Consider the following 14112-nt stretch of genomic DNA (forward strand, 5'->3'; position numbering starts at 1 on the left):
TTGGATTTTCTGTTCATGAAAAACACTATCAATACATACTCACAAGACATTTCAGCCACACATTAGGAACATGTCCCATAAATGACAACTAAGACATTTCCAATGTGCAGTTGTAGTGTATTGTGGATAGGCTTGTGGCTAACATATCCAAATCCCTTAGTATATGTTTGGTTTTGTTTATGTTTATTGATGGTGCCATATAGGCACCCTATTAGCAAATGCCTCATTAATTGCATTTGTGTGTATTGAAGTTTGCAAAAGCAAACTTTGGTTTCTGTGCGCCTCTCCCATTTCAGGAAGCTTTATTTTGGAGCTTCTTGGAATGGATAGGAGTTTATTGGCATTTTGCTGATGTGGTGCCTAATTGTTACGGTCTAACACAGGCTTAGCCTTGCCTACGCTTGGCAGGCTTACGTTAAGGGACATCACCATCATTTTCGCTTGTAAGATTTTTGGGAGAATTGATGTTATCTTCAAGCAGACCACCAAAAACTTAACGTACTCTTTGAGGAGGGGTGGTCAACCTCCTTGGGTGCCTAACCTTGGCACTCCTAGACCAACTTCCCTTGTGGGGCGGCCCTGGTTAATGGCTTGCATGGCTACCTGGGTTCCTCATGGGCGCACACTTGTTCATGGGGACAATGCATGGACCGACACTGCGCTATCGACACTCAAGGGAGGCTTGGGATGTGGGCCTGGCTCAAGCATGACCCTTCACCACGCCAACCCCTTGCCCAAGCTGAGTGAGCTAACCCGTTGCCTCTAGCGCACGGGTGTGTTCCGGCCCAAGCGGTTGCCTATCAACATGGCACACAGGTGCCTAGCATCATCGGCATACAGGAGACCCTTCACATCTGTGCCAAGTCACCTCTTCGGTGCATAGTCGCCTCACTTCATAGCCGTCCCCCTTTAGCACGTAAGAGGCGCCTCCCATGGACCGGCCAGAGCCAACCGAGTGTCCTGGCCATGCGACTTGAGGTCATGATCCAATGCTACTGACTTTGGTAGAGCCATCTCATCGGACAACTCCTAGCCTCCAAGCACATAAAGGCTTGTCCTGGCCTGCCTTGGCCTGGATGCCGCACGGGTTTCTTCCACTGTAGAATTACCCTTGTGACATAATGGCACTATGTGTCATAAACACCCTCATTAAATGCTTGTCTCGGTTTTGTAGTCACGCAACTACAAAATTGATGTTGCTCGATCAGAGGTGGTGCATGAACCAAGGAAAACAGTCAAATAATCCTTGCCAACAGGGCGGAGCCGAGGTGGAAGGATGAAGTCGCGCTTCAAGACCTGAGATCAAGAAAGGGGAAGTCAGAGGCCCGAGGAGTTATCCCTGGGTAGGTACTCCAACACTAAAGTTAGTAAAAGGTGGTGGATGGTTGGGCTGAGCAATAAGGGTGTTGGTTCGAGCAGAGTAACGGTATGGGTGCTAGAAGTTGAGAGCCTTGCCTTGAGCAGGAGGTACCTTTTTATAGCTAGTGGGATGTGTCCTAATCGGGTTAGGCTTCTGGGGTTGTTGGGGTGAGGTTCCCCGTCGAGGTCTTAGGGGCAATCCTGATCCCCGACGGAATTATCCTCATCCCTCTCCTATTCTTGGTCGTACTTATCCGTATGACATAGAGCTAACATGGAAGAGAGGATAAGGTAGAGAGGACTATGGAAGTAGTGTAGCGTGGCCTGAGCTGCGGGGCCGCCGTACATCATGGAGTTTACTGGGCAGTGTCGACGTGGACAAATGATCGGACGATGATTGGGCAGCTACATGGTTTTTGGAGGCCAGCTTAACCATGACCCAAACACCACTCCCCCAATTCTGAAGTAGAGGAATAAAGTACTTGGCTAAGGTGTGACGCGGTAGGGTGATTTGTTCATCGGCTGAAGAACTCCGAATTAGTCTTGGTTGAGCGTTCTATTCCTTGACGCTTGTCAGAATGCGCATGTGGTTGAGGAGCTTTCCTCTCGTCAGCTACAGAACTTCGTTGATTGCAACTTGAGAATCCGAACAAAAACATTTATTGCATAAACGTAAACAAAATCAAACACCCTCTTAATTTACATTCACTAGACTAACCTCAGGATTGTCTTTGAGAGGACTTCTGTGCTTAGTGTGCATTGTGTTAATCGAGATGTAGTGGTTGAATATCCGTGCAACCGGAGAAATTGCTCACAAGCTTCATATTTGATCAATGTTTGGGCCCTTTGTGGTGCCTAACTCGGAATGGCATCCCAAGAACCCTCTGAACTGGGCACTAAATCTGAGATAAACTTTGGATAAACTTAGGATGTTGTTCCTTGAGATTTTGCACTTACTATCTTCCGCGCACAAACTTTTCCCATATGCCTGCTGCGAGTCTGTAGAGTCATGCGAGTAGGGGACGAGAAAAGAGTATGTGGACAACGGATTCAAGCAGAGTTTTGAATGGTGAAAACAAAGCTAATTTGAACATTAGGCTCAGTTTGAAAAGAGTATAAATATAAATATATAGTATAAATATATATATATATATATATATATATTAAATAATATAAAATATAAGTCTTACTCTGTACATTTGTATTTATTCTCCTTTCAAACTGAGCCTTAATTTTAAAAAGTAATAATTAAAACAGGAAAAACATTTTTTTTTGAGTATTTAACACGGAAAACGCTCTAAACCTTATTAAACGAATGCAATAAAACTAAGCTCGAAATACAAGATGGAGAATGAGTTGTTTTATAGATCAGTGTTCCACTATCAAGCAAGGTTTGGCTGAAGCGATGGCTGACTGGCTGTAAAACCAATAATAAAGTTTTATGTCAATAATAAAATACAAAGGTCCCGCACCTATCATGAGGTGAAACTTCACCGTTGATTCTACAGCCAGTCGATCAGCCATCGCATTCAGCTCATCTCAATTCAGCACTAACTGTTGTAAGCTAACCATGTCCAGATGTAGGTAAAGTTATCTGGAAAACGTATCTAAACAAAGTCGAAAACGATTAGACTTCATGGAACCTTCTGGAAAGCCGGACGGGTCAGCCCAAATTAAAAAATTTAGACTAAAATCCAAAGACCACGGACCACAGGCCACGGTCCACGGCTAGTTGCAAGTTTCGTCAACCTCAACCCAAACCCTAATTTTTGCTCTATCGGGGTAGCAACCTAGAAATTAATTAGTCACCCACCAGCACCAGGGCCACCACCAAACTGTTTAAGGGCTTTGGATTTTCTGAGCCCCACCTAAATCTCGTATTCTGGAACCCTATACGTTCAACCACAGATTGTGATTCTTTCTCCATGATCATCAAAAAAATAATAAAAAATAAAAAAGAGAGATCGTAATTCTTAGGGGACACGGCACTAATGAGAGACCAGGGCCATCGTACGGCTGACGGAGCCCGTTGTATCGTGCAGGCAGGCACAAGATATGAAGCTATTGCGTAAATCTTTTTCTTTTCTGTTGCCTTCTCAGCCAAGAGTAACCAGTTGGCATCGCACATGGTTTTGGTGCCCAAAGGCCAAAACTATTCCTCCCGTATCTCGTATACGTAATTTGGCACACGCGAGCCAATACGGATCTCGGGTTCATTGAACAAGAACAACGACGTCGTATTGAATATTGACTATTGATGGCTGATGCCAGTATGTCACGGGTGACTCCTTCATCGTGCCATCAAGCACCTACAGCGAGCCATCCGAGTGCCAGCCACGTGCTTTCATGGTGCCTACATGTGTGTCATGGGTGGGCTTTGCTTGTATTTTGTAAGGGGGACCGTCAATGGCGTAATTGTAATTACTTAGTATGCTTTTCCATTATTTCGATGTTTCATATTGTCACTCCCCCAAAAGCTTAACGTACTCTTTGAGGGGAGGTAGGTAGTCGAGTGAGCTCATAAGCGTGTAAAGGTTAAGCACGAGATCCCCTCGACACTGTACTGTGTGCTTGTGCTTACCACTGATTAATGCAATACAAGTAGCCTTTTGCTAATTAGTATGCCTTCTTGTTGCCTTTTTGTGTGTGTTTGCTTTGTTTCGTAGGCTTACTCGCCCATTTCGAGTGCCGCACGGGGCCCCAAAGATTACCCCCGTGACAAGTATGCCACCACCATAGTCCATAGACCATATGCGTACTATGGGGTAATATCTTAGTTGATCGGACGGCCGGAGTATGCCTTCCTCTAATCAAAGCAACGGTGATCGTTGTGGCTGTTCTTAACTTACGAGGATTAGGACATGGTCCGTAACGCTTTCAGCCCTTATGCTAGAAATCCCCACATTAACACTTCTACTTTGGGTTTTGGTACTTGGCAGTGGGCACGGTGGGGACTGGGGACCAAAATGCCCGTATCACGTCTAAATTACGCGTTCCTCGTCCTCTCAACGCTGGAACTGGATGCTTCTTTTACCGGTTAAGTTTTATAAGATTAATCAACACCTTATTAACGGACGGTGTATTAATGGTTAAGATGGAATATCCACTCTGAAGATATACGAAGCTTGCTTTCTTTCTTTTGAAATTGAATTGAAGGGGTAATAGGTTTTGGAAAACCACGGGCCCGTCGGGCCGTTTGGCAAAAACAAAACTACAGTGCAACGCATCTCATCATGGATGTCGTGTCCTCTACCTCTCGGCTCCCGTCATAATCCTATCATCAGTTTGTACGAGATTCGATTTACCAACATTTCAAGAAACTGAAGCTCTTAATTCGACGGTCCTGATCTTTAACTTAAGTATTTACCATCTATTTGCGTAGTTGAGGTGAGACTGATAGCACATCGATCATTAAACGGACGCGTTCTTCTGGAAAGAAAATGGGCCTTTGCCTGTTGGCATTATTGAGCACCGCCGCACCGGAAAGCTGCTCTCAGAGTGGCGACTAGCGAGAGTGTGAAATTATTAATAAGAAAGAAACAACATTATCGTCAACTGGAACTCGAAGAACGATTACAGAGGGGGTTACAACTTTACTTACCACTCACCAGTCCAGATCTGCTGTAAGCTTTTGCGCTGCACTTGTTGCATTCGGTGCTTGACACGTGTTTAATTACACGTGCAATCTCCATTATGGTATTTACACATCATAATTAGACAACTGTTACACACTGGTTGGAATTTGGAAGTACACAACAAGTGTAGCGTAGCAAAGTGTAGTAGATCCCCAATCTGATCCTTCCTTATTTGTTTTGTTTTTTTGTTTTTAGTTTTTTTTTTTTTGCCGGGAAACATCACAGGTTCCCGAAATTTCGTCCTTATCTTTCCTCCAAAAAGGAAAAAAAAGAAAAAAGAAAAATTTCGGAGCTGATATAAACCGACTTGTTTTCTCTTCTTATTTCTGATTTGAGTAGAATTCTTTCTTCGTTTCTTTAGCTTCTATCATGGCGTCGTCGGCACAGCTTCGTCTCATGTCTGATCTTAAAGCCATTGTAAACGAACCCCCGGAAGTAAGATATTTAAGGGTTTTGATTGAATTTGAGTTTTTTTCCCATACAAGTGTGAAGATTAGAATTGTTTCATTTATTTTTTAGATCATGATCATGCTCATCTTCTTCTTTGCCTAAATCAGGGGTGCAGCGCGAGTCCGTTGTCCGACGAGAATCTGTTCGTGTGGAGTGCGACCATCTTTGGTCCCGATGAAACCCCTTGGGAAGGTGAGATCGGCTTATTTTAATGGGATCAGAAAGAAGACTGGTTTTACTTCTTCTTGCTTTGCTTTATTTATTTTTTTTAATTATCCTGCTTATCGTCGATGAGGAATTCAGGTGGTGTTTTCGGTTTGCGATTGATTTTCGGTGATAACTATCCGGAGAAACCCCCTCGCGTTCGCTTCACCTCCGAGATGTTCCATCCCAATGGTTAGTATCATTTTCCTCTTCGCATGTATGTTGGTGGGCCTACGAATTGATGATTTCTTTTTCAATTCCAATTGATCTGTGTTACATTTACGTGTGCTTAAGGCTTAATTGGTGAATTGAGTGTTTGATGATATAACTTCCCAATATATTTTTCTTCTCATATTATATAACTTCGACTGATCTTCCATTTATCGAAATCACATTTCTCAATAATCGCCCAACCAGCTAGTTATAGATTACAAAGATGGTCAGAATTCGATATTATGGAGTGTTTGGAAGGAAAGAATTGCAAGAATTTTGATACTAAGAAGCAGGCTGTTAGCTGTAGGCAAGTTAATAGATTTGGCGACCATTAGGGTAATACGAGTCCCCTACAGAGTCAGGTCGGGTATAAACATTGATCGCTGCACTGTAAGCAACTTTGAAGTTTTGTATATAGGGGCGGCTCTTAGACAGGTCAAAGTGCGCATCCTTAAGTTCTGTGGATTTATTCATGCTCAATTGTAGAGGGGAACTCGATAAGGTTCTAGCTCTTAGCTTTACTGCAGGGGTTAATGATTTGGGTTTCTTTAGACTTGGATCAGCTAATAGTTGAAATTGACTCTTAGGTGGTATGGTAATGGACTGGATGACTTTCATTACTGAAGGCCTGCGGATGCATCTACAATTCTATATCATATCAGGGAAGCAAGATTTTTGGTGTCTAGGTTGGACTGCTCATTTAGTTGGGTTCCAGGTTCCGCATAGACTAGCTAGAGAGGGAGTGGAAGGGAGAGTTCATATTGTTTTCTTTTTCTTTTTTCATTTTGGGGAGGGGTATTAGGGGCGAGAAAATTCATATTCTGTCACGATGCTATATTTTTTAATTTGTATGGGGGACAGTTGTGGTCTAATCTGATTCTCCTCAGCTGCGGTGGTTGTAATATTATTCTCTTGTGCTATTTTATTCGTATTCAATAAAGTCTCCTTTGATTGTGCAACCGGCCCGAAAGGGAAAAGTGATCAGGGATTGGTGAATCTATATTACTTTGGTATTGTCCTTGAATATTGGCTTTGAGGCAATATATTCATAGGCTGGGGATAGTTACAAACTTAAAATGAATATTCAATTATCTTATCTTTTGTCAATTTCTTTAACACGTTGATTTTTTGAGGCCTTTTCACCGCTGCTTTACTTACTATATGGATTTCCGTGTTTGTTTTCTGGATGATTACTTATTTGCTTTTTAGCCCTTTACCAATTGTACCGAGATCATTTGAGAAGATTTCTGGTTTTTGCAGTCAATGAAGTTTAGGTTGTTGGTGTTTTGGAGTTTCAGGTAAAAGTGCTGAATGTATTTCTGTATTAATATTTATAAAGAATGAAAATTAAGAATGCCAAGACTGGAGACTCTATCCAGGAAAGTATAAAGGTAAGCTTTTAGCATTCTAAAACTCAAAGGTACAACAACAATATAATTCATCAAGAGTCTGATGTAGAAGTCTGCTTAATCTATTTTTTCTACTTATCCTTAAGGAGAAGTGGTTCTCCATTAAATATTTTTCTTGTTTCAAACCTATTTAACTGAATTTCTGCATAAACCAGATTATTCTTTGATATCTATCCAATTTTATGTGAAAATCAATTCATTCAATTGGGAGGATTAATCTGAAGAATCCTGAACATTTGAATACTCTCAAGTGAATATCTTATTTTCTGTTATCTGCTTGACTGAAGTATTTGACTGGAGGAACTCTTTCAAAATTCCAATGCCAGGTGCTTTACTGAACAGGGCTACCCAGTACTAGATTTTGAATATCATTTTCTCAGGAAAAGGAGAAAAAAAAAGATGTGAAAATTTAGTAATGACCTGAATTGAACTGTGAAAGCTATGATGATTTTTATGTATCTAAGATAAACCGATAGTTTGCCGCATTCTTACAATGTTTCCTGGCTGAAAACTAGAGTATGTTTGGTGCTAGCAAACCAATAGTTTGCTCCTGCCTTCACTTGCTCGTGGGGAAAGTGTTGGTTAGAATTTTGCACAAAAACTAGAGTATGTTTGGTTATAGTTTTGCACAAAAATTGGAGGAAGCAGGCGTCCTAGCAAAGGAGAAAACTAGATTATGTTTGGTGCTAGGTTTTTCTGTGATTGATGCAATGATAGATTGCTGATGCCCTTACAACCATTTCTTTTCTTGTAACTTTTCAGGTCGTATGGTGCAATATTCATGATTCATGAATCACTTTTTTTATATGTTTTTTAGGTTGCGCATGTCTCTAGTGCTTAGCAGGATGAGAGAGTAAGATCATTGTAGAAGGAAGTGACCCAACACTTCAGAATAAAATTAAGTTAGGGGACAGATACAACATCCTAAGCTGACATGTTTGATACTACTAGTACTGTAAATATAAATGGTTCACCAGCAAGAGTATATTAGTAACTCTGTCAAAGCACAAGAAAGAAAAGGATGGCATGGTTGGTCTTTATTTTAATATCCATGACCATCCAACTGCAGTACTTCGAAAATGTATAACATATTTGATGCTTCGCTCTTGTGTTGTGATTGTTTTTCCCCCTCTATGTTCTAATATAGATTTTGCCATCTTTGTTTATTCTTGTTATGATTCTCCAGTTTATCACGATGGCACACTGTGCATGGACATCATTCAAGATGCCTGGTCACCTTGTCACAATGTTTCTACAATTTTGACGTCAATTCAGGTATGTTACATGTATGGGTGTGCCAACTTCTATATTACATGTCCATACTTGCCATTGGCAGTCACAAGCATGGTTCAAAGTATCGGGACGTATCGTATCGCATCTTTTGACAAAGATACGGTCCGAAACGCCTGTTTTCAGGTGTTTTGGACCCCCAGTTTTTTTAATAATAAAAAGCATGCTAAAGGCTTCCCAAAAAACCAAAATTTGACAAAAAAAAAACTAAACAAAATAGAGTTTCGGCCGTTTCTAAGTACCGATACGATACAATCGATACTTTGAACCTTGCTTACAAGCACAATCTCACACATAATACACATAACCCTTTTTTTTCAGTCACTTCTTACCGATCCAAATCCAGCAAGTCCTGCAAATCCTGAGGCTGCTCAGCTGTATCAACATGATGTTCAGGCTTATAACAGGTCTGCAATCAAATCTCAACAAATCGCCATTTCTGTTGTGTTGATTAACATTAACTATGGCAACATTTATCCATTCCATCGTTGTATTCTTACAGGAGAGTTCGCCGATGTGCTCGAAAATCCATTGAATCTTGACCGTTGGCAAGTGCCAATTCCTTCATTCTTAGTGATTAATTATCTTGTTGGATTGGGAAAGAAAGCTTTCCTTGACCTACCTGTTTCACTGTTTGTGTCAAAGTGTCTCTCGCATCTTCTGCTTCCACGTCATTATTGTTTACTGATTCCTTGGTCTCAGTTATGCGTCATGTACATGGAATACGTTTTGAGGGATTTTGGAAGAACTGCATCCGACTCTATACTAATTAATACAAACATCCAAATTTGGATAAGAATTTAAATTTCCTTATTGTTCACATTTTTTTTTCAAGCTTAAATTAAATTCAAGTGAGGCTTAGGCCAACTATCTGGCTTAGGGGGGTGGGTTACGGGTAATGTCGCGTCCCAAATGCTCTCTCAAATGGGCACTTAAACAATGAGAAAATGGTAATTTGGGTGTTATAGAATTTTAGTTTTTGTCGTTGACGGAGGTGGGGCGGTTTACGAAGAATAACCATCTCAACCCTCAATGGCCCGATGCCGAACCCAAGGCCTATGTAATTAAAATTGATCGGATCGAGTAACCCATAACTTCCAACACAACAATGAAGAGTGAAGACTATGAAGTGGAAGTAGGTGTGCGTGGGCTTTGAATTTTAGGAAAACTAAGGAGTGCAACTTGGGCGATTAGTCAGATTGGGTTAGGAGTTTGTTAAATTTTGAGCCTGAACCTGAATCCAAGCTGGAAGTATCGAAATTCATCAAACTGGGCAACCAGACTTGCACCCTTGAGTCTCAATTCAACAATGAAGTGGAACCGCCTTGTTACCACAGCCCTCGGAACTAGGGCTGTCAATGGACTGGATATTGGTTCAATTTGATCCAGTCGAGTGTGAATCCATTATAGATGGATCCAATCCAATTCAATCCAATGAATTCTTTTAACCATTATGGATCGGTCTAATTTCATTTTAACTGTTCAAATTGATTTTAATTTAGATTGGTTGCAACCCAAACCTGGTCCATTAGCATTTATATATATATATATATATATATTCTATCAATGGTTGAGATATTGGTTCAATCCAAATTGATTTTAATTCGGATGTATCTAACTAAAACCCGATCCGTTAACATCCATACTCCAAAGTTTTAATGCAACTATAAGCAATGGCAAGTTACAGGGTTTGACATTTTGACGCCCAACTGGGGTGTTTGCATATGGCAATCGGCATGCGCATTTACAATCAAGACCTGAACGCTTTGCTAACGAAATTAGGGTTGAGATGTCCAAGGTTGGGTTCGTGGTACAACCTGGATCATGGTTATAGCAATACACTAATAATATCAATACAAGGAATAAGGACATGCTAACCCGAGTCTGACTTGAACCCATCACGGTTCACGGGTCGACATTTCATAACCCGACCATAATAAGGGGACACCAAACCCGTTCCTTTTAAGTTTTAACTCCTTTTTTGATGTATCTGCCCCGATTAACTCTCTCCGTTGATATTGCTAGCAGAATTCGATAATATTTTGGGATCGCGGAGGTTGTTTTGGTGATTGTGCAACCTCACCAAACCGGGGCTTTTCTGTTTTAGGCTTAGCCACAACTGTAGGTGGGGTGTTTTTTTTTTTTTCTGTTTTGGTAACATGAAGAAGTGGGCAAAGCCAAACAGGGGAGTTGACACTTGCACCTCAGCATAATTGGCCGTTGGAACATGTTTGACAGGAGATCCCCAACTCAGCGTGTACTTCTATGGAATTAGACAGGAAAGGCTTGGCAGTATGGAGCAAACATCCTGGGCTGTTTTGAAGCTTTCTGCACATGACGCATTATCCCAATTAATTCTTTAATCTTTGTAATTTAAAGAATATTGGTTGTAATTACTCTTTTATCTTACACCTATACTAACAAACATATTACATGCACACAGCTTCAAAATGGCCGAGCCTTTCTCAAATTAGAAGGCCCACCCTTATGGGCGGAGTCAAGCATATTGGTGGGGCCTGGGTCCTTGGCCCCTCAAACTTTTGTTAAAACCATTGTTACTCAGTGGAGGCTGGGTTAAAAATATAATAAAGTGTATTCTTGGCCCTTCAAAATTTGAATTAAAATCGTAAACGATCACTTTCTAAGGTTCCTCCAACTCAAAAAAAAAAAAAAAAAAAAAAAAAATTTATTTTTTCTTTAAAAATTCTATAAAAAGCTCAAACTTTCTGAGGCCATTTTCCCCAAACCTTACAAATCAAGCAATCAGCACTTTGGGGAAAAGGGGGTCAAGGTACATGGCACCGAAAAACAAGAAAAAAAAAGATTAACCGAATTTGATGATTGTAATATTGGGTGTGGGACCAATAAAAAAGCCCCACTCTGATTATAAATGCAAAGAGGAATTGGGTGGTGGTGCACCATATGCAATTTATGGATGGCTTGAGATATTACTATTGAATATTGATCCCACAGGCCACAGCCCTGTAACATAGCCATCCACTAAATCATAAAAATATATTAATAACACTAAATATAAGACCTTAATAAGGTGTATATACATTAAATTAATATATTTTAATAGTTTTATGAAGAAATATATTATAGCTAATTATAATTTCATTAAAAACCCTATGCTTAACTATAATTTATAAATTATAATTATTAAGTTTTAATGTTTTATGGAATGAGAAAAACCCAACTCTCTTTGAAGGGATGGGAGATCCATCATATGGATGGCCGAACCATGCAGGGTGGCTGGGTAAAATTTCAAAAATTTCTTTATTCTATTCGGGCCCTAATTTAGAAAAACTACATTTTCAATGTTCGTTCTTGAAACAAACCGGACCAAATCTGAAACCAAGATTAAGGAGAGGAATACCTGATATGGAATCCATGCAAAAAACTTCTCCCAGGTAGTTGTTCATGCCCAAAAAGGGTACTAAATCCTTGCTCCACTGAAGATAACACAACTTAGGGTGAGGCAGGATCAATCAGTGGATTTTTCAGCAAGAACCCAAATTCTTCAATAAGAATTGTGTAGGGATGTGAGCACAACTTCAAGATTGTTTCTTCCACCAAGAAACAATATTAAGATCCAATCTTAATCACTCCAAGAGGTGGAGATCGAACAGGGTAGGGCGGCAAGAACAAAGAGAGAGAACTAAATGCATAAAAGTCAGTCAAACTGTGTGTCTTTTCCAGTTTGCCCTCCACTTTATATATAACCCTTAAAGAGCCCAATCTCCTAATTTGATTAGGAGTTTCTTTATCCAAATATTTAATTTGATCTGAACTCTTTAAGTGATAAGGATAATCCGTAATCTTATCTGCAGATCAAGATCAACTACTTCTAATCAAATTAGAAGTTTCCTGATCCAAATCTCTATTTGGATCTAGACTCTTTAAGTGGATAAGAGTTATCCTCTTATCCTATTATGCTAATTCATACCCAGATTCACCTCCTTATTTAATTAATCATATTAAGCCTAGTTCGAATTGGGCTTTAGACCCATTAAGATTTCAGGCTCACTTCTTTTAATGTTGACTAACTTGCTATTTTTGTATGGCATAAGACCCTATCAATGATCTCCACATAAGCCACATAGGTTCAACCTAGCCTCTGTTACAAGGCCTGCCTGAATTTACTAATGAATATAGTGAACCCCTGAGTCCATCAGTATGGGCTCTTAATGGGCCCAACATTTACGCTAAATGATCATTAGGTCTGGCCATCTTATGAAAGTCCAAGGACTATGGGCAGCCGTGAGATTAACCCATCTTGTTTACTATCCCTAAATGGTCTTACACTTAACCTCTCATCCTTTAATGGTCATATACTACCCGATAATATATGACATCTCCCTTGGCGCAAGGTACAATGTTGCATTCTCTACTCACATGGATCCCGAGAGTTAAAACATTTTGTAAATATTTTGTTGAACCATAATATATATATATGTATATCTCTGTATAAATATATTTTGCAAGACAAATTTTAATAAGTTTGAAATCAACCACCGACAGTTTAGGTTTTCATCAGAGAGAGTGCATTCCTCGATCATTCACTTTGTTTGACAAATGAGCTGATCTTGTCACTATGATCACCTACTCAGGTGAATTCTCGGACTGCCCCAACATACCTAGGTTTTGACCCCCTTTAAGGATCTCACTGATTGGCATATCAAAGATAGCTCAATCCGACACCTAATGCAATACCATAATCGAGTCTAGGGGTTAAGTGTATCATTCCAGTTTTTCCCATCTGTCTCCAAGGTCTAGGGCAATATTGAAATTTGGTCTGGTTTAGGGTTTCAAGAAAACCCACACTATATGTGCCTCAGGTCTCACCCTGGCAATTGAGACAAGCCACCCCACCCCAATCCACTTAATGGCACATTAGTGTCAACCTTGACAGGATAAATCTCCCAAAATCTATCCAACGGTTGTGAAGATTCTAAACTAACACGAGTCTCATAAGTGTCCAATTTAAGGGTATTACATAGAAACACACCAATATAACATGAATCAAATATGCACTATTAGTCATTTACAATAAATGCACCAGTACATCAATTTGATTGGAGCTAAGGGCATATATTGTCTAACACTCCTATCCAACCATAAAACATGCATATATTGAAAATATAATAATAATTATTTATTATTTAAATAATTATTATTTTTTATTCATTTCCAAAAGTTATAAAAAATAAATAAACATTATATAATATATTAGAAAAATAGTTATTAAAGAAGAAATTTCAATTTCTTTGTGGATATGATAGATCATCCATAGAATTATAATATATTAAATCATTGTGATCAAATGATAAAATATAATTAATTATTTACTTTTTAATTGTAAAAAATAAAAAAATAATTATTAATGAAGAAATTTCAATTGGTTTGTGGATATGATAGATCATCCATAGAATTATAATATATTCAATTATTGTGATCAAATGATAAAATATAATTAATTATTATTTATTTTTAATTCTAAAAATATAAAAAATCAAAAAAAATATTAAAGAGAAATTTCAATTGCTTTA

The 14112-nt window shown here is 39.3% G+C and overlaps 1 protein-coding gene across 1 annotated transcript; it reads left to right on the plus strand.

The window, feature by feature from the left end:
* The first annotated feature begins 4912 nt into the window (after positions 1 to 4912).
* Positions 4913 to 9365, plus strand: LOC148850000 (ubiquitin-conjugating enzyme E2 2-like). Its single transcript, XM_088943922.1, has 6 exons — positions 4913 to 5429; positions 5552 to 5636; positions 5748 to 5840; positions 8457 to 8545; positions 8882 to 8967; positions 9063 to 9365. Exons 1-6 carry the CDS (start codon positions 5364 to 5366, stop codon positions 9100 to 9102), a joined length of 459 nt encoding a protein of 152 aa, XP_088800048.1. The 5' UTR covers positions 4913 to 5363; the 3' UTR covers positions 9103 to 9365.
* The last annotated feature ends 4747 nt before the right edge of the window (positions 9366 to 14112 follow it).

This window comes from Nelumbo lutea, chromosome 5, assembly GCF_056320005.1.
Source record: "Nelumbo lutea isolate HS-2025 chromosome 5, American lotus-T2T, whole genome shotgun sequence".
Classification (NCBI taxonomy): Eukaryota; Viridiplantae; Streptophyta; class Magnoliopsida; order Proteales; family Nelumbonaceae; genus Nelumbo; species Nelumbo lutea.